General features: G+C 38.8%; 3 protein-coding genes across 7 annotated transcripts; 2 read left to right on the forward strand and 1 right to left on the reverse strand.

Annotated features, from left to right (window-relative positions):
* Positions 1-19: 19 nt before the first annotated feature.
* On the forward strand, positions 20-5965 carry LOC138186957 (heterogeneous nuclear ribonucleoprotein U). Its single transcript, XM_069127298.1, has 10 exons — positions 20-304; positions 826-1862; positions 2328-2523; positions 2600-3336; positions 3418-3546; positions 3646-3814; positions 3897-4148; positions 4241-4496; positions 4579-4896; positions 5160-5965. The coding sequence occupies exons 1-9, from the start codon at positions 175-177 to the stop codon at positions 4862-4864; spliced, it is 3192 nt and encodes a 1063-aa protein (XP_068983399.1). The 5' UTR covers positions 20-174; the 3' UTR covers positions 4865-4896; positions 5160-5965.
* Positions 5966-7702: 1737 nt separating this feature from the next.
* On the reverse strand, positions 7703-17696 carry ash1 (histone-lysine N-methyltransferase ash1). Of its 4 annotated transcripts, none has more exons than XM_069127296.1 (14): positions 17464-17696; positions 16058-16456; positions 15730-15938; positions 15528-15638; positions 11848-15449; positions 11442-11774; positions 11084-11364; positions 10504-11000; positions 10003-10424; positions 9600-9926; positions 9335-9507; positions 9084-9250; positions 8797-9009; positions 7703-8707 (listed from the first exon to the last, which is right to left on the reverse strand). In XM_069127296.1, the coding sequence occupies exons 2-14, from the start codon at positions 16227-16229 to the stop codon at positions 8564-8566; spliced, it is 6651 nt and encodes a 2216-aa protein (XP_068983397.1). In that variant the 5' UTR covers positions 16230-16456; positions 17464-17696; the 3' UTR covers positions 7703-8563. The 4 variants fall into 4 exon arrangements, with proteins under 4 accessions (XP_068983397.1, XP_068983394.1, XP_068983396.1 ...); XM_069127293.1 differs by having other exon boundaries at positions 17448-17696; XM_069127295.1 differs by lacking the exon at positions 17464-17696 and adding an exon at positions 16911-17384.
* A 785-nt stretch (positions 17697-18481) lies between these two features.
* ena (ENAH actin regulator enabled) lies at positions 18482-27309 on the forward strand. Of its 2 annotated transcripts, none has more exons than XM_069127311.1 (8): positions 18482-18703; positions 20587-20908; positions 21070-21191; positions 21282-21343; positions 21433-22766; positions 22880-23068; positions 23179-23431; positions 23520-27309. In XM_069127311.1, exons 1-8 carry the CDS (start codon positions 18699-18701, stop codon positions 23546-23548), a joined length of 2316 nt encoding a protein of 771 aa, XP_068983412.1. In that variant the 5' UTR covers positions 18482-18698; the 3' UTR covers positions 23549-27309. The 2 variants fall into 2 exon arrangements, with proteins under 2 accessions (XP_068983412.1, XP_068983411.1); XM_069127310.1 differs by lacking the exon at positions 18482-18703 and adding an exon at positions 20257-20476.
* Positions 27310-27483: the final 174 nt, after the last annotated feature.

Raw genomic sequence — 27483 nt, forward strand, 5'->3', positions numbered from 1 at the left:
ATAAATGCCACATTGACCAATAAAATCCATTTACAACACGTAACGCGTTGTTTGCAGATGTATCGCCATATTGTATATTTAACGCGGGTCACTGGCGCGTGTATGGCCTTTTCATAAGATTTTCTGCTGAATAAAAGTGCGTGCATTGACAAGAACCGTGAAATATAACACGCGATGGATCCGGAAAAGTTAAAAGTGGTCGAATTAAGGACAGAACTCTCAAAGCGTGGACTCGATACGAAAGGCGTCAAGTCAGTGCTTGTTGAGAGACTTCGTAAGGCGATAGAAGAGGAAAATGCAAACCGTAAGTCACTATATTTTTATTTTCTAATCTTACAATGCTCCAAATTTCCTTGAGTATGATATTCTTCGTCCGATGACCAAGGTATTCGTGTATTTCAATGTTGACAAACATTCAAACGAGCCAATAATAAGTCGTCTAACATGTATTATTAACTTTTTCCGTTAAATTATCTTAGAATGGAAAACGATAACCTGTTTATCGTTATTAAAAATGATCAATAATCGTAAAGAATTTGTTATCGGCATTTCCAATGTTGAGTAGGCGCGAACTATGCGCGCCTTTCTTCTGTTTACGTGTGAATTGTGCTCGCGACGCCACTACATCTCGTAGGTTTTAGAGTTAGCAAAATTTTATGCCGTTACTTTTTTTATTAATATCTACAATTAGAGTGTAAATACGCAGTACCCGTTATTTAAAGAAATATTTTAGTATAAATGTTGCATTTTTTTAAGAGTATTATATTTTTGAATATTCTCTATTCTTTTGCGAGTTAATGCAACGTAAATACTTTTAAATTATAGAAGTAAATCAAGGAAAAGCAAATATCAGTGCAGAAGACACACAAGATGATGCTGTTCAAGAAAAAAGTGATGAATCGACAAAAATACCACAGACACCAAAAAAGTCTAGTAGATTGTCAAAAACAGCATCTGTGATGACGCCAAAGGAAGATTCTACAAAAAAATCCTCTAGGAGGACTACTAGAATTCCATACTCTAGTAGGCGGAGGACATCTCCAAAGAAAGCAGATCAGAATGACATGTCTCGTGAACCATCTCCAACAATATCTGAATCTGCTATGCAAGAGGAAACTATGCCGGATGAAAGTGCTATGCAAGAAGAAATGTCTATGCAGGAAGAATCTGTACAAATAGAGGCTCCTGTCCAAGAAGAAAAGCCTTTATCACCTAAAAAGGATGAACAAGAAGAAACAAAAGATTTATTTTCAAGTATAGAAAATAAAGATGCTAATTCTGCAGAAGTTGTAAAAGAAGGTGATATAAAAGATGCAGATGTTATAGAAAGCAGCGAGAAAGAAAAAAACACAAGTATATCACAAGCGTCTCCCGTGAAATCACAAAATGTTGAGTATAGCGATGTTGATGTTCCAACATCAATGGAATCATTAGATAATAAAAATGAAACAGATCTAAAACAAGGACCAACAGTGATCAAATCAAACCTAGAAGCAGTAGAAAACACACATATAAAAGAAAGTGAGAATATTGTTTCAAAAGTACAAGAAAATGAGAAATCAACTATAATTTATGATGCATGCAATGATATAGATGATATAAAAAAAGAAGTTAATGAAATAAAGGATGAAAATATAGAATCTTTAGATAATGATCATGTTGTAGAATCTGTTAATGATACTAAAACTACTGACATTCCTGACCCAGAACAACAAATAAATGAGTTACTTGAAGAAGATCAAGACATAGATATCAATGAAAATGATGAATTAAAAGAGGAGAAGTTACTAGAAGATAAAGACATCTTATCTACTAGCGACAAAGAGATGGACAGTAGCATCGAGAAAAAGCAAGACGAAGAGGTATATTTTATACATTAATTTCTAATTATAATATGCATATTACTCATACTTTTATTTTAAATTTACTTTGATTTTTTTTTAGCAGCATTTAAAATCTCCCTTTCACATTTTTGCAACATTTATTGGCTTTATCTGCTATAAACTTTATCCGGTATAATCCGGTATCTCATTACAGTTTGCAGTTAAGAGCTTCTTAAAATATCGTAGACGTATAAATTTACGTTTATACTTTAATGTTTGAAAATTTTATGTGTTTGAAAATTAAATTTGGAATAGAAGAATAGAAAATGTTCGTTGATAATCGTTTGAAATCGCCAATGTTTTCAAAAAGTTATCACACATATATATATATATTTTATCACACATAAGTCTTACTGTACCTGCAAGAAATATTATTTTTAATCATTGATCAATCAATCTATTTCGATCATTGATTAATCAATCTATTTTCATTTATATGGAAAGGATATAGAAATGTCAGACGTTAGACATGAAGAAGATGCTGATGCAAATATCAAAGAAGAAGATACAAATGACATTGTTCTGGATAGGAAGCGGAAAAGATCTCCTAGCCCTATAGAAGATCGACACGAGTCGCCGGCTCCTGTTCTCATCGAGAATGAACCAGAAATCGACGATTCTGCTTTAATACTATCCTGGTGTATGTTGAAAACTAAATGAAAGTAACTGATTGAATCATATAAAACAAATATTTAATTATTATCAACAATTTTCAGATGACTCAGATTTAAATTTGGTTATTGATAAGGATGGATATTTTACTGCTACGCCTATGCACAACGACGGATTTTCACATATGTGGGCTGGAGCAAGAGCATCCTACGGTTTTCTTTGTGGAAAGGTTTACTATGAAACAAAAATAGTGGAACACTGTACTATTAATTCAGGAAACGAAGAGCATCCACATGTACTCAGAATTGGTTGGTCCACTCCTTATACTTCAATGCAACTTGGTGAAGAAAAATTTAGTTTTGGATATAGCAGCACTGGTAAAAAATTGGCGGATAATCAATACGAAGATTATGGGCTTGAATTTGGAAAGGACGACATAATCGGTTGTTATTTGGATGCAACATCCGAAAATGTTATTATGTCTTATACAGTCAATGGAAAAGATCAAGGCGTAGCATTTCGTATCTCAAAAGAAGAACTCAATGACAAACCATTGTTTCCGCATATTTTGAGTAAAAATTGTAGTTTCGCTTGCAATTTTGGCCAAGAAACACCATGGACAGAAGTAATTTTACAAGAGTACGTTTCAATCGGAAATGTAGAATCTCAATATAAAACTCCTGGTCCGCGCAGGCCAGAGAAGAAAGACGAATGTGAAGTAATAATGATGTGCGGATTACCTGCTTGCGGGAAATCTACCTGGGCAACACAATACGCGGCTGAACATCCTCAAAAGATGTACAATATCTTAGGACTCAGTAGTCTAATTAATAAAATGAAGGTAAGTATTGTAAACGTTGCAGTATTATCATTGAATATGCGTGTATAATATTAGATAATTTGATAACTAATATCTTTTAAGGATCCCGGATTATCGTATAAAGAAGGGTATAACGAACAATGGAGAATACTTATCGATAAATGTACCGACGCATTAGACAGACTGACGGAAATGGCTTCTAGTAGAAGACGTAATTATATATTAGATCAGGTATGTATTTAAGCTTCCGAAGATATTGTCTCTTTTTTTTTATGTCAAAATAGTAAAATACAATTTAACGTGACATATATTTTATGAAATGGAATACAGACAAATGTGTATCCTTCGGTACAACGACGTAAAATGAAGAATTTCTGTGGATATCAAAGAAAGGCAGTAGTTGTAGTTCCATCAGAAGACGAATTTAAGTCACGAACTGTCAAACATAAACCAATAGATAGTAAAGAGATTTCTGATTCTATGCTTTTGGAGATGAAAGGTTGATTTTGACATTGTCATTTTTACTTCACTTACGTTTATAATAAGATATATACTACTATATACGCGTTTGATTCTTTCAGCGAGTTTTAGAGCTCCCGTTGTTGGCGAATCTTTCGATGTCGTTGATTGGGTCGAACTTAATCGAGAAGATGGTGAAAAACTTATAGAAACCTATAATAAAGAGGGAAAAGATGCAGGATATGGTGAGCAACAAAGAAGTAAACGAGCACGCATAGATTCGAGGTCAGAAAACATTCATGAAAATCGAGGTGACATAAGAAGTAATCGTGATAACAGGGACAATCGAGATTATCGTGACAGACGAAGCAATTGTAAGATTTACAAAAAATATTAAAATTAATAAAAATTTTCAAAGAAATATAAAAATACCAAGTCTGTTTAAAAAAAAAATAAATGTTTTTAGATTCCGACAGGAATCGTAATCCTCTTTGGCGAGGTAATGTGGGATGGAGAGATAGACCACAAAGAGGAGGAGGTGGCCACATACGACACGGTAGTGGTTACGGACCCCCAATGCCACGAAGAAGAAGGGGAGTACCTATCCCACTTGTACACCGAGGAATGAGTAGAAGAGGTGGTACTGTTGATAGAAGAGGAGGAAATGACAGAGGCCGAGCTTTAGGTTCTCGTCAAGGTGCCCGGTCAAGAGCTCCAATAGGGTAATTATATTTTCTATTCTTTCAGTATTTCCTATACATTTTTTTATTGAATTTTCTCATAATTATCGATTTTCTCAATAAGGAATTACCAAGTTTCGCAACAATCCGTGTGGAGTCAACAAGGCAACTGGCCAAGTGGTCAATCTCAAGAAGGTTGGGGCCAACAAAATAATTGGGGATCGCAACCGTGGGGTAACTGGAAAAGCTATGGGCAAGGATCCTACAATCAAAGCAATTATAATCAACAAGGTTATGGTAACGGAAATTGGAATAGTTGGAATCAGCAGTATTATAATCAGTATTGGGGCCAGCAGCAACAGAGCGGACAAACTACGACAAATAGCGGGCAGACTGCAAACAAACAATAATCTACTAGGATATATGTCACAAGAGTGGAATAGTAAGATACACAAATATCCTTGTTTTATTTTGTTAAATAAACGTGCAACTCGTAAAGAAGCTAGTTAGAAATGAAGTGAAAGTAGAGGACAATCGTATTTCATAACTTTGATTTATATTCTGCTGCATCGAAAAAATGAGTGTGATTGATACAAATTCTGTTGTATAATCTATTTTCATCATTTCTATCATTCATTCTGTTATCCTGTTATTGCTAGCACAAATGATATTTCCCATACGACAGCGTGTTATTTCTTTTTCCAGGCTGAATGAAAAGCACAACTGCTTTATCTAACGATTCCACAATGGGACTTATTCTCCAAATTGACGAGAAATAAATGAAAACTTCAAACTCTAGTGTCATCGATACCATCGAACATCGGTACTGATTACACATAGATAGATGGACAAATTTTTCCACGACAATATATTCACAATTTTTGTTCGTATATTTTGCAATGTACGAATTCCAAAGTTATCTATCGCGTTTTTATAACTCGAGCAACAATTTAGATTTTATCGAGTGAAGGCACCGTTACACATGCACCACATGGAATTATTTTGCGTTGCAGAAGGCAATTATTAAACGAATTATAATATTACATAATTGCGATTGGAGATTGATCATCGGGAAAAAGGCATCTAATGAAGAAAATCTATTTGTATTAAATACGTAGTTCTTAAATAATTTCAAATCAAAAAGGGGGTAACGTATAAATAACATCTTGTAACACCTTTTAAACGAAAAATCGATCAAGAGGAAGAATGTCATGTATGGGTACATTATACAATTAGCATTAAGATTAAAATACTTGCAATGAATAATCGCTCTCAAAACAAATACGTGTAAATATGTACAGATTTTCAAACGTATTACACCGAACGTTTACTGGAAGTCTGTTTATATATTGATAGTTAAAATACCATGTAATAAAAAAAAGATATTTGTTCCCGAGAAAACACGAGAGTGATAGTGTATATGATTTTGTCTTATCTTTCTATACTAATGACATTGTACAAAAAAGGAAAATATCGTGTCACGAATAAATTATTATTGAATTTGATTTATATGTACGCGCATTTTATTGAACTGATAATATCACCAGATTATGTTTTCGAGAATTGAATGTTATATTTTGTAACGTTACTCTATAATCAAGGATATGCGATTGTTACCCGACGTACTTCCTCCTGTTCCTTCGTTTTGTCATTATCACCAATGTCTTTCATTTTATTCATTAATTCCCCTTATTTCTTTTTTTCTCTTCCCCCCCCGTCCCCATTCTATCTTTTCTTCGTTTTGTTATATTTTCTGCTGTTGCAACAAACTGAAGAATAAAGCAACAGTACTCGTTTTAGTTTATGCTCGTTATTTCAATCGTACTGAAAAACCGCTTTCTCGTAGTTACAGGATGATTGTCTTTGTACCTCCTTTTTCTAAAATACTTTGTACAGTTTGCGAGATTTCGAATCAAGGTGCTCATCGAACATTCAACAATTATAATAAAGTTTGCAAGAATGAAAGTTGAAAGTACGAGGAAGCTCCGTCATCGCACACTACTATACGGCTAGAAGTCGATCAAGATCAAACGATAACATGTAATAACATTAAATCGTAAGTCAGTGAACAAAATTTTTTTTCTTATACGGTCGAATAAGAATAATTTCGTAGAATTTATTCTTAATCGAAGAATTTACTTGTTGACGAAAGTGTACAAACTTATTCGTAAAAATAAAAAATATCTTCTATTTATTTAGAATTTAAATTATTTACAACCCAGATTTAATCAGCGCAATTACCTGCTAGAAATATCCTGTAACAGTAAATCAGTCTTCACGCACGCTTAATATAATGGTCAACATAATCTATCATGTTGACTTTGTTAATCTACAAATATGGATTTAAATTAATTAAAGTGATTTACATATACGCGATATCGTTTGTCTAACGACATTTGTAACGTATTTCGTGTAATTGCGCAGATATTTTATCGTGCAAGGTTACCGGTAAACCGTAAGCTCTTCTAATTGTTTTGCTGCCTCTCATATAGATAAATCTTTATAATTCGTTAAAATAACTTAAATTTGAAAGTAATATCAACATTTTATGATTTATTGTCGAAAAAAAAGAGAAAAAAGAAAAAATAATACCCTTTTATTCGAGACATTCATTGTACTATAAATATCGTTTTTGCATAAGAGATAAAAGTTTTACATACATTTCGTATAAAGGAAATTAACATTACAAAATTCATCACTCATAAAAATCATTCATAATATTTTTTAAAAGAATAAATTCAAATTTAAAATTCTACTCTCAATTCACTAATTTCTACTTATAATTAGTATAAAGATAGGCACCCCCCTCTTGTCATGCTACAAAAGATCTATTACATAGTGATTTTTGTGGTGTGACTATACTATGTTGGTACATTTCCAACTTACATCGAAAAACAGAATGGGACATTGTAATATCATTTTCATTCAATAAAAATGTCTCGGATACTGTGCAAAAACGTAGAAACATATGATATATAAATGAGACTTATACATATGTATTAAATATCTTTAATAATATGAATTTACTAACTGTATAATGTAACAATAAATACGAAATCCTGCGTATATTCGTCGTTATAGCAACAACTAGCTATATTCCATCGCGATAATTAATAAATTAAATATTTATATATATATATATATATTTATTTATATATATGTTAGTAAAGTTTTATCTATTAATTTAAAAACCTATATATTACACTTAATTCAAATAACACTGGGACTATGAAAAATATAATCATACATTTGTGCAATAAAGCCTCGCGCATGTATTCGATTTTTTCTTAATCCACAGTTTTTTTACGTGTGCTGTTGTCATTTTCCTCAATCCCGAGTAATGTATAATTTGTACACTTAAATATATCCACTATGAAAGAAATTTACAAATTACTTTTATACAATTTCGTAATCCTAATTATATTAGAATTATATTAGAAATAATAACTCTCGTTAGATTCAATATGAGAGATACGTTGTTCCACGTACGGGAGTTTTTGACTTGAGTTGATTAACACATTACACCCCTATGATATTGAACATTTTAGAGACTTTAAATTTGGAATATCCCAAAAGAAAGAAAGAGTATCGAACATTATTATTTCCTCAACGTTCTGTCCGATTTTATCAAATGTCTCATTTTAATCTCGATACGTACTAACTTCCAGCGTAAGCGAAGAAGGTAGTCTAAAATACGAAAACGATGCCAAAAGACTATAGACAATTTTCTATAGTTCAAAACATGTAAAAACAACATATAAAACGATCTCAATCGATACAATGTTCTTCGATAGGAGTAGCCTTCGTGATTAAGATTAAATTATACGAATGGACGGGTCATAGTGTAAGAAGAAGGAAACGCGTTGTTTACCGTTTTTCTTATAAAACGGTTTAGATGACATCGATTACGTATAGCGAAATGAAAGGATCGATCGGCGTGAATCACTTTGATTACAGATTTGACTGCGATAGAAATTAGCAGTGGCATATATTACCTATGCGATACTTATATGTGCGCGCGCGCATCCGCCTATGTGTGGCTATCATACACACACAACACATATATGTGTATAGATAATGCCTTATTATCGATCATGTATAATCCAGTGTCACGGATTTAGTCCACCTGGCCTTTTACGATTTCGTCTGTTTCTTTCTAATAAAAACGACAAATCCAAAGGATCCTTTTTATTCGGCATTTTTTGTAATAGACCGATTAAAATATTGTTCAATCTTCTTCTTTGCTCTTCTCTCTAAAGATAATTAATGTAACACACGTTAGGATAATATTAATAGCGAAATATGAGAATACAATATCGATTGATAATATTCCGATGATTACCTGGGCACATAGCGTAGCAGGTGTAACAATGGGTAATATCTCGTTCGATCTTCGTCTACCCTTACTCGTAGAAGATTTTTGTTGATCCTTCACGTGTGTTTTTGTATTTTCACTCGATTCAGATTTGTGATTAGTATCGACATCTTGATTATTAACTTTCTTTTTCTCTTTATTCATTTTACCTCCAACTTGGATTCCTTCGAGACTATGAGGCTGTACATAATTTACGAAAAAATTGTAGTGTCCATTCTCACCACTTTCTTCATTAGTAGTAATTCGATACTTACCAAATATGTACGATAGTGCTTAATGCGTTGTGGGAACGTTTCAAATGCATACGGTTTTGTACAAACTTGGTGCCTAGCTCTTGCAACTTTTGTAAATAATCGTGCAGCACGATCGACGCGATACTCGCAAACATAAGTATGTTCTGGAGTAGAACCAACTGGCCGTCCTTTATTAAGAAAGAGGCAGGGATAAGTGAGATATTTTTAAGAGTATCTACCGTATGATTAAATAAAAAGCTGAGAATCACTACCTTTACAATACGTGTGAGGATCAAGAACCCAACAGCGCTCAGCAACCAAATCGCATGGAACGGCTTCGTAAAGAGGCGCGCATACAACTTCGTTCTCATAGAACTTTCTAGTTGGTTCGTGATACGTTTCGTGTGGCCTCAAATAGTGATGGCCAAATACAAATCTTTCGCCTCTGTTGAATCAGGAACGATTGAATATCAATAACACAAAGCATACAATTTTCATGAAAACTTCTAATAAATTGATGCACACGAAGTTACTTACTCCGCGTTTTTCCAAAGTCTCTCGATTCTAAAGATGTCCATTTGCTCATAATCCGGTTTTTGAATGGTTTTGTACGTATGCTTTTCAGGAGTATCTCTCAACACGTAAACGGTGTCGCCCTGTCTAAGTTGTAAATCACCGCGCATCAAAGTAACATAGTGTTTCTTGCCCTCTTCTTCCTCATCACCCTCTAGTGGAATTTCTAAATCCACGGGACGTGGATGACACCTCTCGCACAAATAAGATTCTATGCTCGTATCAGCTTTAACGCAATCGCAATGTTGCCATACGAGACAGCGTTCGCATTGAATCATCAAGCCCTCGTCCCTATGATCATGCAGTAACATTTACAAGTAGTTCCAACAACAACCAATCTATGATAGATATTGCAATTCACGCATACCTATGTAGGCCGCAAATACACCTGATAACGTCTTCTTCGCCCGCAGTTGAACCACGGGGAGGTAGAAAGCTTTGAGATGGAGGACAACCTGTTGCTTCTGTTATTGCATCTACGAAATCGGGTTTGCTTCCTAAGTATAATTTTCTAAGTCTAGCTGCGGCAATACCCATCTCTGAGGTTCTCCCGAAAAATCTTACATTGTTGTCAAAAAGTTTAATCATATCATGATCAAAATGTTCTGCAGTTTTATAGTGACCTGTACCAATACACTGATCGATTGTTGTCAAATCTATAGGATCTGATATTTTTTCATAATAGTCGGGCAACTTTCTCTTTGAAGGTAATGTGATAAATGGTGTACATAATAATTGTCCATTCTCATCTTTCGCAGTCGCCACGATACTATATAAATCTTTTAACACCTGAAGGTTAATTAATTATAAATGAACAAATATAACAAGTTAATGAATTATGAATAAAAAGATCGTAAATTTGCCTTACCTTAGCCAATTTTGCAGTTTTATGCACTTCTGGATCATCTTGAGCTTGAGCTAGTCGTCGAGTTCGCACAGTACGTGTATTTGTATTAGTCAGAGCAGTTAATTGCGAGAAAAATGCATCAGATTGAATCTTAGCATCACCTGAACTCTTTTCTTTTATTGCTGTCGCGTTACCGCATTTCACTTTACCATTTTGCATTTGTACTTGATTTACCAACAATTTAACTCGTCTGACTTTTTCTAAATTTCTTAACAGGAAACAATGATGTTGCTGAGCAAAGCACCGTTGCTGATGGGACATAGGTTTTAGCACAGGTGCATGAATCAGATTAGAATCGCCCACTTTTCGAGATTTACAAATGCCTTTCGAGTTAACAGACTGCACTGTATTAGATTTTCGCACATTTTTTCTCGGTCTTCCGACTGACCGCCTCTCTGTGGGCTCCAATTGCGACGGAATGGATGTAATACTTTTCGAAACCCTTTGGCTCTTTCCTCCTATGAAAACAGAATAAAAATGCAATAAATAAATTTATTATATAGAAAAAGAAGGATTATAATAGGAAAGGTTGCGCCATTACCAATTACTCCTCTGCAAGCACTACTGCCGCATCTGCATTCTTGTCCCTCGGATGGATTAAAAAGTGCAAAATTATAATCATATGTCAACTCTTCCCCTGGTTTAATGTCTCTAGAAGCGAACAGCGCCATACGCGGAAGACCATGGACGCTCCACTTCTGCATCTCGCAATTCGGTTCGCAAGAATGATTTACGAACCTTCCATCACCCCCCATACGATGACCATCAATTACCAAGCCTCCATCGAGATGCAGGCAATAGTGATGCGTATCATTGGCATACCTGTTACACAATAAGCGAAAGAAAATGAATTTGGATGCTATATTTACGCAAAACCATTGTACATGGCCTTAATATACCTGGTCGCCATTCTTGATTTGAATTCTCTTTCAGACACCACTTCCCCAACGTATTCGAGGATAAAGACACCAGACTTGATAGACTGCTGAGTCCTCACGCCCCAACCTTTATCCTCCGTCATGAATTTTTGCAAACCCGGTGCCCATTCGTGTTTCTGTATCTTTTGATTTTCACATTTTTCGCCACAGGGACAAAGCTGCGGAGAACATTCGCTAAAGACCATGCGATTGATACAGTCATCTCCGCAGCCGCTTTCCGGTTTGCACTCGCAAGCTTGCGCTTCGTAAAGCGTAGTAGGTTTGACGTCGTAGTACACATTAGTACGAATTTTCCTATAAAAAGTCAAAATAGTTGAATAATTTGATAAAACGATAGCATATTCAATAAAGCACGCTGTATGCTTACTTGTAATTCCATGATGGAACCGATTCTCTACCAGGTAGCCCAGATTGCGTATGTAACCACCATAAATCATATGGTAATTGAAACGGCATTTTCCTTTGTCGTAAAAGCTTGCCACAATGATACGTCGCGGATAACAAAGTAGATGCAGATTCGTTGGTTTCGCATACGACCTTATTTTTCCCACTATTATTCTCGATGCTACCACGCGTTTTCCCTTCAAAGTCTTTGCCGTACTCCTGTAAAATGCCTCCCTGTAAGTAACGTTTCTTCCACCGGGATTGTTTCTTTCTTGTATGCGTCGAGCTCGAGTGCTTTCCCACTTCGTGATCGTCGTTAAGAATGTCGCTATTAGGCAGGATGTCGTTCTCCGTATCATAACCAGAACTACGTAATCTTTTCAGATTTCTAGGAGTCAAATTGCAGGGACTCGAAGAACCTCGTCGCTTCTTTTGATTACCGTTGAAAGAGCTTGTATGTTCCGTTTTGATGTTCGTTTGAGAGCTCGCTCGTTCGAGCTTCTTTACATTATCTTCGTTTAATTCAGCAACGCGTTGATTCGCGGTGAATTTTTCGAGGGACTCTTCTAAGGGAGCATTTTCGTCGTACGATTTCGTGTCTTGGATCTTTTCAAACTTAACAGGACATAACTTGTTCAATGCATTGTCGCTATCTGTCTCTACAAGATCCTTGCGAACTCTCAATTGGCCAGATCGAGGTTCAGAAAGTTCATCAGGACGAACTTGACCATTCGTCTCTGACTTTGGTGAATTCGTCTCTTCCTGATTTCCATTCGCATTAGCTTTCGATTGAACTCGACTTTGCACGAGGCTGTTGTTACTGCTGTTACTGTGCTTAGTAGAAAGCTCTTCGGTAAATACATCTTGTATCTCAGTGTTGTTTAACACGCTTGTCTTGCTGTCCACTACTGAATCTTCGATTCCTTCTTTCGTTGAATTCTCACCATCAGCACCGGCCTCCGAAATAGCATCTTCGTTAGTTAAAACTGCGCTTTTTGACGGATCCGACTCATTTGCATTCAAGGATCTTTTCTTCTTTTTCTTCAACGTCGGAAAACCTGTACGATTTATAGCTTTACGACGTCTCATTTTCTTCTTGGCCAAAACCAATACAGCAGTGGAATTCATGGGATTTGGAACATTTGGATTGAGGCTATTTTGTGACGGTTTAATTTCGTTCGCAGTTTCATTCTCATCAAAGCTCTCCGTCGCATTAAAATCCACTGCATCGATCTTTATATTTTTTTCCAAGCGAACATGATCTGGCGAAATATCTCTTTTCTCGATCTTATCCGCCTGATTTTTATCGCTTTTTATTAATTTCTCTAAAACTACCTTTTCACTTTTACTGCCTTTCTCCGCGCGACTTTTCAAACTTCTAGAATCGCTCGAGGATTTCTCGGATTTCTCAGCTTTGCTATCAGCTTTCTCAGACTTGTCTATTTTTTCAGCTTTTTCCAAAGCGGCATGACTCTCGACAGGTAATTTTGTAACTGTCACACGAAGATCTTTGACGATCTTTTTTTTACGTCGCGGTTGTACTTCTATCTGACTCAAGGGTTTCTCTTCCAACAAATCGGAACACGCTGCACTCGATTTATCAGGACTTCCAGCTTCGGTATCCCTATGTCTTTTCTTAGGAGTAACAGGTACGGAATCTTCTTGGAAGGAGAACGCAGAGCTACCTCCGTATCTCGTTATCGTAGCTTCGATTGCTTCTTCGATGTGACTTTCGGTAGAATTCGCTTCGTTAACAGCCACGTCAGTGCCACTTGCGTTCGAACTTTGTGAACTGTGAGGACTGGACACGTGATAATGTCTCTTTTTTAATGGTAACCTTTGTTCATTTGGATTCGAGTTTGCATTTGCATTCATACTGTTCTTCGAATCCGTCCCTGACAGTATCTTTTCCTTCTTGAGGCGCCTCTTTAATTTCTGATCATCGTTCGTGGTAACGTCGCCCCCTTTCCTCTTTTTTGTTAATTTCTTTACGCGAAAAATTTGCGGTAATTCGGAATATCCAGAATTTGAGTTATTCCTACCTAAGCTGCACGATCTAGAAAATTCTTCGATCAATTTTTCTAACTCTTCTATGAGACACGGATGGATACGTATAGGATTCTTAGGCGGTAACAACAATCGTCTGCGATGCTTGTGATGATGATGTTTGTGACAATGATTGTGTATAGGCTGCGTCGCCTTGTCACATTTGTTTGTTACATTCTCAACTTTTTCGGACTTTAATACCTCGCCAACGGGTAAAGATATTAAAGTTTGGACACCAACGCCGTTCGTTTCGAACCCAGCACCTGCTTTCTTAGTACTTTTATTTTCTTTCAATACACGTCGCGTAACCGGCGCTACGTTTTTCTTTAACGACGCCTGTCGCTTAGCCAAGGGCACTGTGCTGCTTCTATTTTCCTTGAGGGTTTTTTTCTTCGAGTTGATTACCTTTCTATCGCTCGAGACTCGCTCGCAAACCGATTGTTTCTGTCGTCGTAACGGAGTTGTCTTGTTTCCTGGACCAGGCTTGTCTTTCCCCATTTTCTTATACGTTCCACCGTTGCATTGAACTCCTTCTCTCCCGTACTTATTCGTAACAGCTCTACTTAGGCACTTGACACGCGCTGGGGAACTGGTGTTGTTCCTTTTTCCACTTATCTTTGCTTGCGTACACTGTTTGGAAATGTTATATGTCCGTTTCTTTTGACAAGCTGGTTTGTCCTTTAATTTCTTAACCGAATCGTTCTCTCCGTCTTTATCCGCCCGAGACGCGACTGTTTTCTGTGGCGCCGACTTCGTTTTTCCCCTTTTAGAAGGTTCTTCCTTCGTGACTTTTGTCGGTTGCGGAGCAGGCTCTTTCTTTTCGACCCTCTCGTTTTTCGCAGTTTTCTCTGTTTTTTCTATCTTCTCTATTTTTTCTACGATTTCTGGTTTCAATCTTGGCCTACCTGGGCCACGGGGCTGCGTGGAAACTGTTTTCGCCGGCCTACCAGGTTTTCGTTTAGGTGGATATAAAACACGATCTACGTTTACCGCTGGCTTTGTGACAACAGGTTGCACCGGGGATTGTGTCGGTGCTGGAGGACTCACAGGACTAATTGCCAAATGTAACGGACTGTTATCTACAGACTGAATCCCTGAATCCGGAGAAACGTTTGAAACGCAAGGATACTCCGAATCGTTCAATTTTTTTCCTAACTTGCTCCGCCTTTTCCTCGGTTCTGATAACAGAGCCGTTTTTTCAACAAACTGTTGCAATAAAGTGGAACTATACACAGGTACAGGGTTCTGATCACCGTTTTCGCTCGTATCTGAATCTGCGCCGAGCGACATCCGCTCGATAGCTTTCGATACTAACCGACCGCTCTCTGAATCTTCAAATCCATCGAACGGAGCGTCCTCGTGCTCTTGATCCGGTAAAATAGCCGCTAAATCTTCTTGATTGATTTCCTGAAGCGGCGGATGCTGCTGTGGTTGTTGTTGCTGTTGAGACTGTTGAGTCTGTTGTTGTTGTTGCTGCGTATGTTGCGAGGTTAAATGACTCTCAGACGAGTCAGAATCGTCGCTACTGCACTCAGATGACTAAACAGAACAGAGATAAAGTATATCCGCACTAAAGGAAGACTCAATTCAAATTTTCAAAAATCGACATTAAATTACCTTTCCTCCACGATTTGACTTAACCTTCTTCGGTACGCTTCTCCTATTTTTTTCTTTTTCCAAATCCTCTTTTTTTGGACCTTTCATACTGATTTTTAATTTAAGCGCTCCCTGTAACGTAATTACAAATTTCATCATTCATTTCATCGCTGTACTTAAACTTGCAGTATTAAGAGAAATTATAAAATTCTACTGTGCATACCGGTTCGAAATTCGTTTTTTGAATGGAAAATGTCTGCTCGCTATGTTCCGACGTGCAATCCGAATTGGACCCGGTATCTTCCTCCTCGTCACCGCTACTCTCGTCGTCCGAATCCGAATTCGAATCCGAATAAGAACAACTGCCTTCGGTACCGCCAGAACTTTCGTCGTCGGAATCTGAGTCTTCTTCGGAATCAACTGAATCTGTTCCTGACGTCCACAAAAAATAGAAAATTCTTAGAATTCTATTCAACTATGCATTCAAATGGCGATGTAAATGCCTATCAAAAAAATAGTTACATAATTTTGCTAATGTAACATATTAATACCATTAGGTTCAGTAGTCGGGTCCCAGCTACCGCCACCCTTTATGGCATCCATATCAACAGTCGAAGGGAGCTCCCTTTCTTGCTCCCCATCGTTTTCTTCCCAATTCCAATTCTGTAATTCTAATTCTGACGGATGGTGAATTACAGCATTCCATCCTGAATCACCAGACATTTTTTAGCTTATCTAACATCCAATAGACTCAAAAAGAATATCATTCCTTATAATTTTGTTCCTTCATTCAGTTCCTTCCTGATCGTGTAAAGCATGTCCCTAATATGCTTAATACAGAACTATTAGATATTTGAACGGAGCTTCCATGTTTATTTGCCAGTTTCTACCAACAACTCCCTCATCGTTCGCTAACTGCATAGGGTTATGCTTTGCTCGTACTGGTATCACTGTAAAAACAAATGCGACTTATTATTTCAAACAAAATCAATTATTGGGTATAGTTGAAGTAGGAAGAACAGTAAATTATTAGACAACTAATTAGTATGCTGAAAGAAATGAGGGAAAGACATAAGAAGTACCAGGATGGAGAAAATAAAACAAAAAAAAAAAAGGCTATGGAGTATTGTCAATGATATTATGACACGGTGGAGGCAGAGATGATTCTTTTCAAATCTTCTTTCAATTTCTTCTTACATAAATCGACATCGGAATTGAAAAAGATTCAAACCATTCGTTAAAATCGCTATCTTCACACTTTAAGGTCACTTAATTCCAATCCTGACTCGATGTTTCACGTCTTTCACAGCCGTGTTCCGTAGCGCGGGAGAATTCTTATCTATAACCTCGTAGAAGGAACGAGTATCGGTGAAGTAATCGAGGCGACCGAAAAAGTGCGTATACCTTTCTCCCAATAGGTCCAACTGTTATCCTAGGAATCGTAACCGATCAACGACACTGTCATCGAAGAAACGCTGCTTGTTGATACGCGCGTATTTCGCCTATAGGTGCGTCACATTCGCGCAGACACCATCGCGTTTGGAGCAACAACACTAACCGACAATCGCACAGAAAGGTAAATCGGAGCAGAAACGTGAAGATTTTCTCCAAAAAATATCAGTCTGTTTACATCGTTGACGAAGCACACACAGATCCCGAGAAGAACTCCGAATAGGAGAGAGGGAGAATGAGAGACAGGGAGACGGAGGATTCGTGGGAGAGACAGAGAAGAGCAGGGAGGAGAGAGAGCGCGAGAATGAGCAAGTGGGGACAGGGAATGAGCGAGAGGGAGAGAGAGGAAAAGGGGGATAGAAACGTTCCGGATCGTAGAAATCGGAAAAATAAAAGGCAGGCACGTTATCATCGCAGCGACCGCCTAAAGCGGTAAAGAGTGGTGAAGCAAGGGGCAAGCTAGTACGCGTTTGATGACAGGCACAATACCCTGAGACTTCGTTACTTCGCATTCCACAAACAGCGCGACGAAGATCCACAAGGTTCTGGATCGACGATTAACGGACGATATTTTCCAAGTTGCTTCGAACAGACAGCTGTTTCTGTTTCTCGGTCGATGCGCCAGGTGCGTCGGCGACAGGGCCCGTGGAAACTCCCGTGTATTCAAGTAGAACTCAAATTGCCGCGCCATCTGATGTTCAATGCTGCCATTAGTCTCACCTAGCGGTTTATACGAAACTCTAACTTTGAGCCATTTCGAATCATCTACGACAGATACGATATTATTACGTCCTTCAAGATGTACTCGCTTCCGTTCTAAAATTACAGGCTATTATTCGCACCTTTTTAGTAATGCACTGAGTGAAAGCTGTATATACACATGTACGTTGTGTATGTATGTCCATAAGAGTTTGATATACATATGAGAGATTTATTATTTGTACATAATTATTAACAAATGCTTCTTTTTTATACATCGTACATCTTTAGTTACAACTTTCTCCTAATGAATATCGATCTAGAATGCTCTACTCGATTCAAACCGTTCGATGATATACGATACACATTTGTTGTATCGTTACGATCATATCTAAATTCATCGATAAACATTAATACTCGATAAATCGATGATCACTGCCAAAATAATTTCAATCTTGTTTCGATCGATAATCTGACATCGATAATCGAGTTTGAAGTTGCATAATACATGGTAATATCTCAACTACATATCGCTGGTCAACATCCGAACTGTCAAAGTAAATGGCTATATCTCACAATGATAAATAGCTACACCTCGTTGAACGAATCGAAACACGAACAGAATGGACCGATTCGACATATATTGTCAAAATTTTATATTTTTTCTGTGAACGACAAAATAACGAGGCGAGCAAAATAAGCGAGACAGAGAAAGTGAGAAGGAAGAAAAGAGATAGACAATGAACGAGAAAGTAAAAATGGTAGAGCGTACTAACGCTTGCAATTCGAGTATTCCCTCTAGGTAAACGTGTGCATCGAGACGAAGGGTGGTAGGAGTATGGGCCTGGAGTCGGCAATATGGCTGGCTAGATGTGCATAGGTAGGGTGTCGGGGTGGTGTTAGTGCCGTACGTTATTTATGTCGAACTACCGCAAATCCTGCCCGAATCTCGCGTGTTTTCATGGAATCGGTGATATACTGTGCAGAAGCAGGAATACGGCTTGCATGAAGGCATAGCATACGCTTCCCAGTGAAACAAACATGAAGTAAGTTCCACGTATACGACACAGCATCGAGTGAGAGAGAGGGTCGAGTCACACAAAATCGAGCCGAGTTCGGTATATGGGTTCAAACGCAACTTCCTTTTGTCTTTGGTGATTGTTTATCCCGTAGGCTATCAACGGATACCTCTAATAGCTCGGGCATCTCTTCTTACTCTTCGTAACTGATGTGTCCATTGTCTATCGATGCAATGCAATGCCTCTTTGGCGTTCAAATTTTTCGAAAAGGATCTATATGTACTGGGAGTCATTTCGGGTAGGGCTTCGCGATTATTTTTTTATCGAATATCTCGAAACGTGTCAGTTCTTTCACCCTCACCGGCTGTATCGCTACTAATCGAGTATTCTTTTCACGCATCCGTTGATCCGCTTTTAGTCTTGCTTGCCGGATGATATTCTGACGTGCTTCCAAATCTTGCGTCTCGACGCCTTTGTGTATCGTAAACGCAAGCGAAACTTCTTTCTACTTTTGTTCATACCTGTCCTTTTTACGTCCAGGCAGAATACCATTCACGCTTCCTCGGGTTACCCTTATCTAAACCCAACTCATGTACGCGCGTGTCTACCACACACAAGACGGATTAGTGTTAGGCGAAAAATTTCGCTGCACACATTTGTTTATGTTAGACGAGAGATCTGCTACACGCAAGCGCATATTTTACAGTTTTCTCTGCGGACTAAAATTTTCGATATCTTCTACGTCCTTCCTCTATCGTTAATAAATCTTTATAAAATAACCTTTATAAAATAATTTTCTATATATTTTATACAGACTCCTGATAAAGTAAATATCAATGACATTGAGCCTGAGATATTGTAATCGCCGCTGACACTGATTCATTCACCTCGGCACACGTTTTTACTACTTTATAGGAAAAGATATGAATGAATTTATTCGATAACATATTTACGCCGATCAGTGAGTCACATTATGATTCACGTTCGACGCGTTTTGCACTTAGCTAAGCCCTAATACATATCTAAACGTATGTTTGTCAATATAACGCCAAATTTTGCATTTACGTTTCAATTTCGATTCAGAAATCGAAAGCATCTGCTGTTTTAAAGGAGTGACAGAGGGAGGAAGGAAGGGAGAAAGTGAGAACGAGAGAGTTAAGGGCATGTAAAAAAAGGGAATGGTTTTAAAAGGGTTATACCGTAACATGATCGGCGAGAGGCTAGTGACGCGAACCTCTGTTCTATCACTTGTACGCAAATAACACGAAAGAATAGCGTTGTCTCTTCTACGACAGAGATTTTTAGAGCCAACTACGTATAAATCATTTCTTTTAAGTTTCGTTCCCTCGGCTTTTTCCGAACCACACGTTGAATTGATTTAATCACACGCAACACTTTGCCAATTATTTTAAGAAAATAAAAAAGGGAGTCACACAACAACGGACACGGGAAGACTCGAAAACTACGCGTATCGCGGATACTACTCCGGCTCTTATCTCGAATCCAGGCTTGTCTGATCGTACGCTGTGCAAAGAAGGAAGTGGCAGTATCTTTTAGTATTCCGTTTCGTTCTGTTCTCATTTCGTGAGCGGCTCGTGCTGTTTTAACGTGGTCCGCGCACGGTGAAAGTGACACCGAACGTAACGTTGTACGCGAAATCTCGTAATTCCTTGGTTAATAATCATATGAGCGAAAAAATTGGGAAAAATTCCTCGCGATTCCAACGAACGAGGAAATAATGAGGCGATACTCGTATTCTCGTCGACCGCAGCAAATCCTTCCGGAAGAATATCGATCGTGGTAGCATTTACTTGCTGTATTTCGATTATTTCATGCAAATAACCGCTACACTCTTTAGGCCACCAAGGTAGATATATAACGAAGAAAACGTGCCTCTCCTTATGTTTCAGCGAAGTGAGCATATCGTCCGCTCGTGCGTCGGTAATGGTATATGACGACGTTAATAAAAAATGGGTACCGAGTGGCAGTTCTTCAGGACTCTCCAAAGTTCAGTTATATCATCACCAAGTGAACAATACGTTTCGCGTGGTGGGAAGAAAGTTGCAGGATCACGAGATCGTCATCAACTGCGCGATCCTCAAGGGACTGAAGTACAATCAGGCGACAGTCACGTTTCACCAATGGCGAGATAACAAGCAAGTATACGGTCTGAATTTCTCCAGTAAGGACGACGCCGACGCATTTGCCAGAGCGATGCTGCAAGCGCTCGATGTGAGTTTAAACAGATAGAAACAGGAACACACATTGGAAAAGAAGCGCCAACTAACGTAAAGCTAAACTACACAGTCGTAGCGCTTCTACTTCTAGTCTATCTATCGATGAACATGGATCAGGACATACATTATTTAGTAATTGTTTGACATTTAACGTAGGTGTTGAGCAATGGAAGCAACATATCGAGAAGTCTTGCCCCCGCCTCAGCTACTCAACAGCAATCCGTCTTTCAGCAACAGCAACCGACTAATGCTCAATATGACGAAGATATGGGATACAGGTTCGTTTTCTCTGTGGTTCTTTTTTTTTTTTGCACCTATATATCGAAAAAGAAAATGAGGAAAGAGTTGATCGTATATTTGTTGACCAGAACTATGACCAGGGAAGATGTGGCGATCATTCAGGAACGCAGAATGTCTCAGCAAAGCCAAGGTACGATATAACGCGATAAATGAATGACGAATTATCGGATAGAAGTCGCGAGATTGGAGAGACATTACCAATTCATGTGTTTTTTACAGCAACAAATAGTCCAAACGCAATTTCCCCGAGTTGCCCCCTCGCATCGCAACAACAACAACAACCTACTTCGCAACAGCAGCAGCAGCAGCAACAACAACAACAGCAAACACCTCAACAATCTGTGCAACAACAACCGCAGCCACCAGCGCCGCCACAACCACCCCAACAGCAACAACAGCAGCAGCATCAAGCGCAACAACAGCAACAGCAGCCAATGCAACAGCAATCGCAATCCGGTCATCACAGAACATCGTCGGCACCGCCAGCTCCTCAACCTCAACAGCAAACTGTTATGCAATCGATGCAAGTTACCGGCGGTATGGGAACTGCTGCAGGACAAATGTCGAGCGGAGGTGCGCCTCCGATACCACCGCCTCAGCCTCCTATGGCGGCGGCAGCTCCACCGTGTCCACCGACAATGATAAACTTTAACGCACCGGTACCACCACCCCCAATGATGATGAACCAATACGCGCAATCCCCGTCATCTCAGTCGAATCTACCGAATCAATCTCAAGCGCAGTCGATTTACGGTAGTACTCAAGGAAACCAGTACGGAGGTGCGCCAAATAGTAATCAGTACGCGACCGTCGCTGTCGTCGGGCAAAGTCCATGTCAGTATCCCTCCGGAAATCAAAATAACTTCTACAATAACAACGGGCAAATTAGCAATGCGTATCCTAGCGGACAACCAGGACAAGCAAACCAATACGGTGGCGGTGGAAGTAGTAGTGGTACGGGTGGTGCTGGTGGAAATCAGTATGGAAGTAGTAATTCGATTAGTCAGTACGCGAGCAGCGGAACCGCGACGACAGGCCAGTACGGGGTAGGTGTCGCGGTCAACGTCGGCCAGCCGAACCAGTCTCAGTACAGTGTCGTATCTCAGGCACAGGCACAGTATGGTAACAACCAACTACAGGCAGTTTCGGCCGCTACGAATCCTTACGGAACACCATCAAACTCGGTGAATCAGTACAGCAGCACCGGCACTGGTGCCGGTGGCAGCGGTGGTAATTGCGGAAGTAATGCAGGCAGTGGCAGTACCGGCCCCGGCAGTGGACATCATGTGCCACCGGTTAATCCTAATATTTACGCTCCCATTGGCAGTGCCGGTCCTCAACCTCCTCCTATGATGCCGCTGGCTGGACCTGCTCCTCCTCCACCTCCTCCACCACCTGCTCCAAAAGTCAACCTACCTGCTACCAATCTTAATCCCCTTTCTGCATCTGGTTCTACTGGATCTGTAAGTTCCGTCACTACCAGCGAACCATCGCCGGATTCCAATTCGTTGGCTGCTGCAATTCAGGCGACTCGTCTTAAAAAGAAGCAGCAGGTTCGTATCATTCGTCTTGAATTTATTTTAACTTTCGTCTCTCTCTCTCTCTCTCTCTCTCTCTCTACTGATTTTTATCTCTCTCTCACATGACTGTTTCCATGTTATTCTAGGCATCGCAGCAACCAGTGGAGAATAGTGGTTCTAGTACTAGCAGCAGCGGAAGTGCTGGAAACAGCGGGAATTACGGCACTCTAGGAAGGGGCGGAGGTGGTGGAATGGCTTCTATGATGGACGAAATGGCTAAAACTCTAGCTCGTAGACGAGCTGCCGTTGAGAAGAAACAGCCCGAACAACCGCAAGTAGGTTTTTCTCGATTGTAATATTCTTTCTGCATTCAAATTTATTGCTATCAATCTTCAACTTGCAACACGTCTTTTTTTTTTCTTTTTATTTTCTTTCTTACCTGTAGGAACCTGAAAGTTCACCTGACAAGAAATCATGGGATAAGAACAGTTTGTCGAATAATAAATTCTCGAACGGTGCCGAATCACCGAAATCTGTCCGCAAGAGGTTTGGTTCTGCTTCTGAGGATACGCTCCTGAAAGTAAACGGCGTTAACGACGGGGCTGTGCTTACTGTTCAAGAAATGGAGGCATTTAAAGCGGAGATCATCAAGGAAGTGCGCAAAGAATTCCAAAAGATGAAACAAGAGATTGTAGATGGTAACGATAGTTCGATCAAATGTGTTAATGTGTTTGAAAATCGTTTGTGCATTCTATTGTTTCTTTTTTTACCTTTTCATACTTTCAGCTGTCAGAGCAGAACTAAGTAGAAGATAAAGATGAGACGCGGACCAGTTTGAACTAAAGCGAAGAAGAAATGAAAAATTCTACTGCTGTGTAGATCAATCGAAACGATCATCGACAACCGTACACGACTTTTTTTTACTACGTATTCGCGAAAATGGAATGCAGTTATACCCCATGTATATCAGACATGTTTGTGTGTAAGTACGTTATATCTAATCTAGTGTTCTAAGTGAACCGTACCCTTTCGTTGCTTACTGGACGAATAGTAAGCAACGTGAACTTTGGATAAAATCGATTCTGATTCTACCAATTCGATGCACAGCACACATCACGGATCGCCTACATTTGCATCCGTATTAGTCTTCGGTGGTATCGTACAATTTCTCTTTCATTAATGACGATTGCTGTTCTCCTTGTTCCGACAAGTATTATTCGTAGTTAAATCGAGCAACCTATCGTGACGTAACATAAAAGCTGATCCCACGCACAATGGTAAACGCTTGCGTTTCTATGTAAATATCACGGAATTCGACTCAGCTAAAGATACGTAAGAATTTATAAAAGAGATTTCTCTAGTCTAAGATGCATTTAAATTGGGGCTGAAAGAACCTTACTTAAGAATTGTTTCGCAATAGTGATGCAACTTTTTCTTTTTTTTTTTTTGTTTTTTTTTTTTTTTTTTTTGAACATTTGCTCCCAATTTTCTTATCAAAATGCACGCAACTTAAATTGAATCTTACTTGGATTTTTTCGTACATACCACCACTACTTCCATGTACAGATTTCATTAATAACGCACAGCTCGATACATTCCAAGTGAAAATGTTTCGGTACCGTAAAACAGGTAGAACAGAATGAAAGCGATCATCGATCGATTGCCACACAATCTTCAAATAAACGAGTTCTCGGTTGATTCGAGATTTCTCTAAATACACCCACATGATCCGATCGTTAAACGATTACATCGATTTTATATTTACGCATCATTGATCGCTACAACAAATTCAAAATTCGACAAATGACCGACTTGGTCATGACAGGGCGATCGTGTTTGCTATCGATATTGTATACTACTCTCCGTTCTTATATTTTTTTATCGTCTCTCGTACGATTCTCACGGAAAATGAGAAAATTAACGTTGCAGTTCATATATATTCTATGTATCTATAATATAGCCGTGTATACGCTGATTCGCACCAGCTTATTGGCATTTATTGCATACAACCAGAACAAAGTTCGGGGAGCGCGAGCGAGCGAGAAAGAGAGTGAAAATGAGAGGAAGAATGAAGCGCGAGAAAGAAGTGAGAAGAAAAAGAAGAAAAGATAATCGTGTATCCATTCCTCGCAATATCTATGTATGTATTTTCGAACGTGCTACATCACCGGTCATTCGATGTACGACGCGATATGACACGATATGAGGACATACTACGATATCTGCGTATCTAAATTCGAATGACGCGTGATAAACATTGACGATTCTCATCGCATTTAACATTTAACTAACATCTTTCTTTCCTTCTTTTTTTCTTTTTCTTTGTTTCATAAGACAGATTTGTGATAACTGATTTACTAAATTAACGCACTAATTAAGAGCGCAACGATAATGTTAAGTATTATCGAACTAAATTTTAAATCTCAATTTCTAGTCGTATAAGGAAAGTAAAGATTAAAGGTATTAATCACCGATACACTGTCACTATTCCGTGGGATAAGCTGATGTCTCGATATGACGCGTGTCTTTCGGAGATGTAACTGATAATTAATAATTGTCCATCGTTTCGCACGTTCTCGCACAAATATTCTCTGTAAATGTGATTCACTTCTGATTTTATTCCATCAACCTTTCTCTTTTGTATTACGTACTTTTTCACGGAACTGTAATTCCAGACTGGTACGTCGATCTCAATACATATTCCATTTGCATTTACCGTGAAACATTCTTTCAAGATGTTTTAACGTTCGTGAAATTGAAAAAAGAAAATGAAACGATCAATTTTATAATAATACCGAATACGGCGCTAAGCAACAGCCGACTGAACTGAATAAACTGATACTCTTATTGTAACGATAAGTACATAAGTACATATTCCGGCAACGTTCTTTGCCATTTGATGCATTTTACATTGAAATAACGTATTCCGCTCTGTCTGTCGCATTCCACTAATGGAAATGTACAATTTTTCAAGATTTTTACGCTTATCGGGGTTTATATTTTTTCAATGATTTACGTTTCTACTCTACTTTTTAAGCTTTCCACGGTAAACTTAATGATCTTGCAATCAACGTTGCGTTGTCTTGAGAAAAGAAAAAAAAGGAAAAAATAACGATTTGACGAAGCCTTTCGTTCGAAGATGCAAGACTAAATTTTAAACGATTAAACAACAGGTGGAGCAGGTATGAGGATGTGTGCGTGTATGAGTGACATTGTGTGTGCGCGCGCGTACGTATCGAACGTGTGTGTGTCCATGAATACGCACGCGAATGTCAAATGGCGATGTAGCGTGTAAAGGAGAGAGAAAAAGGGAGAGAGAGAGAGAGAGAGAGAGAGGGAGGAAGAGAGAAGGGAAATTTTTGGGCGCGGCAACGGTGAACGTTCGATGGATTCAAGGGAATGAATTAAATTGCACGGGGTACGAGAAAAGCGACTAGTGTTAGATGCATTTATAATTATATTTAACATATGTATATTTATATATACATATATCATACATGGATAATTTTAATATGACAAGATTAAACGCGCGAGCATAAAGAGTGTTTGTTACGATTGAAATTATTTAAGAAGCGCAAAAGAGAGAGCATGCCGATAACGGATCGACGCGTTGGTTTTTGCGACACCGACGAATCGGGTCGGATCGAGACGGATCGAGACGGATCGAGACGAATCGGGACGAATCGAGCCGAGTCGGCGAGACTGTGCCGTGTCCAGGGCCATTATAAACGGTGTGTATTATAATTAATGTATCAGCAGCAAGAAAATACACGTATGATATAAAAGAATAACGAGTGAAACGCTATTTTATGTATTACGTGCGACGCAACGGCAACGAGAGTTCGAAAAAAGCAGAAAGAAATTTTATTTTACTCGCTAATGAACCTGCCTCCCTCATCTTCAAGTTCGATAACGCGCTCGCAGTTTCTGCCGATTATTCCTTCTGTCCGAAACAACGATTGTTAACGTCTCACCGCGTGCACGAGTGCGTACGCGTGCGTGCGTGCGTGCGTGCGTGCGTGCGTATCAGTGATACCTTAAGTTCGCGTGACTTATTAGCCGACCGTCGAGTCTCGTCGCCGTTTCCCGTCGTTGTTTATAATATATGTAAATCGACGATGCAAATGAAGAATAAATAATTGGGAAAAGCATGTGGTAATTACGAACGTTGTAACGAATAAATAGCCTCGTGGCGAAACGAAATGGCAGCGTTTACATGTTCGATTACTTTGCGAGAAGCGGGCCGCACCCTTCGTGTGGCAAACAAAAATGGTGCGTCGTCTGGTCACGAGAAACGTCGATATCGTCCCTTAGCGAACTATCTAGGTTCTACAACTGGCAACGACAACGACGGAACGCATCCTAGACTCATCGAAAAGAAAAGCTCGACGAGGCCACGTAGCGTATTCTATTAGCGTTTAAAGCGATCGCGAGGAAAATTTATACGAAATACAATTAGCAGTACTAACGTACGAAGTTTGAAGAACCGATGCCGAACGCGCACTGTTTCTTAAGACGTATCTTGAAAATATTTGTATGTAAATGAATGACGAAACAATAAAAAGTATACGCTCAATCTACGAGAACAGCTTCCCTTTAATCCGAGCTTTAATGCGAAAAGAAAAGTTTTTATTCCAGTCCGCTCGATCCAATGATTCCATCGAGTTATTTATAGATCTGTTTCATCGTCTCGCGAGTACGATTCCCGATCTCTACGACCCGTAGAATCCTTATCTATCGGTAAGCAACG

Source organism: Bombus flavifrons, chromosome 14 (assembly GCF_040668555.2).
Source record: "Bombus flavifrons isolate JBK064 chromosome 14, iyBomFlav1_principal, whole genome shotgun sequence".
NCBI classification, from domain to species: domain Eukaryota; kingdom Metazoa; phylum Arthropoda; class Insecta; order Hymenoptera; family Apidae; genus Bombus; species Bombus flavifrons.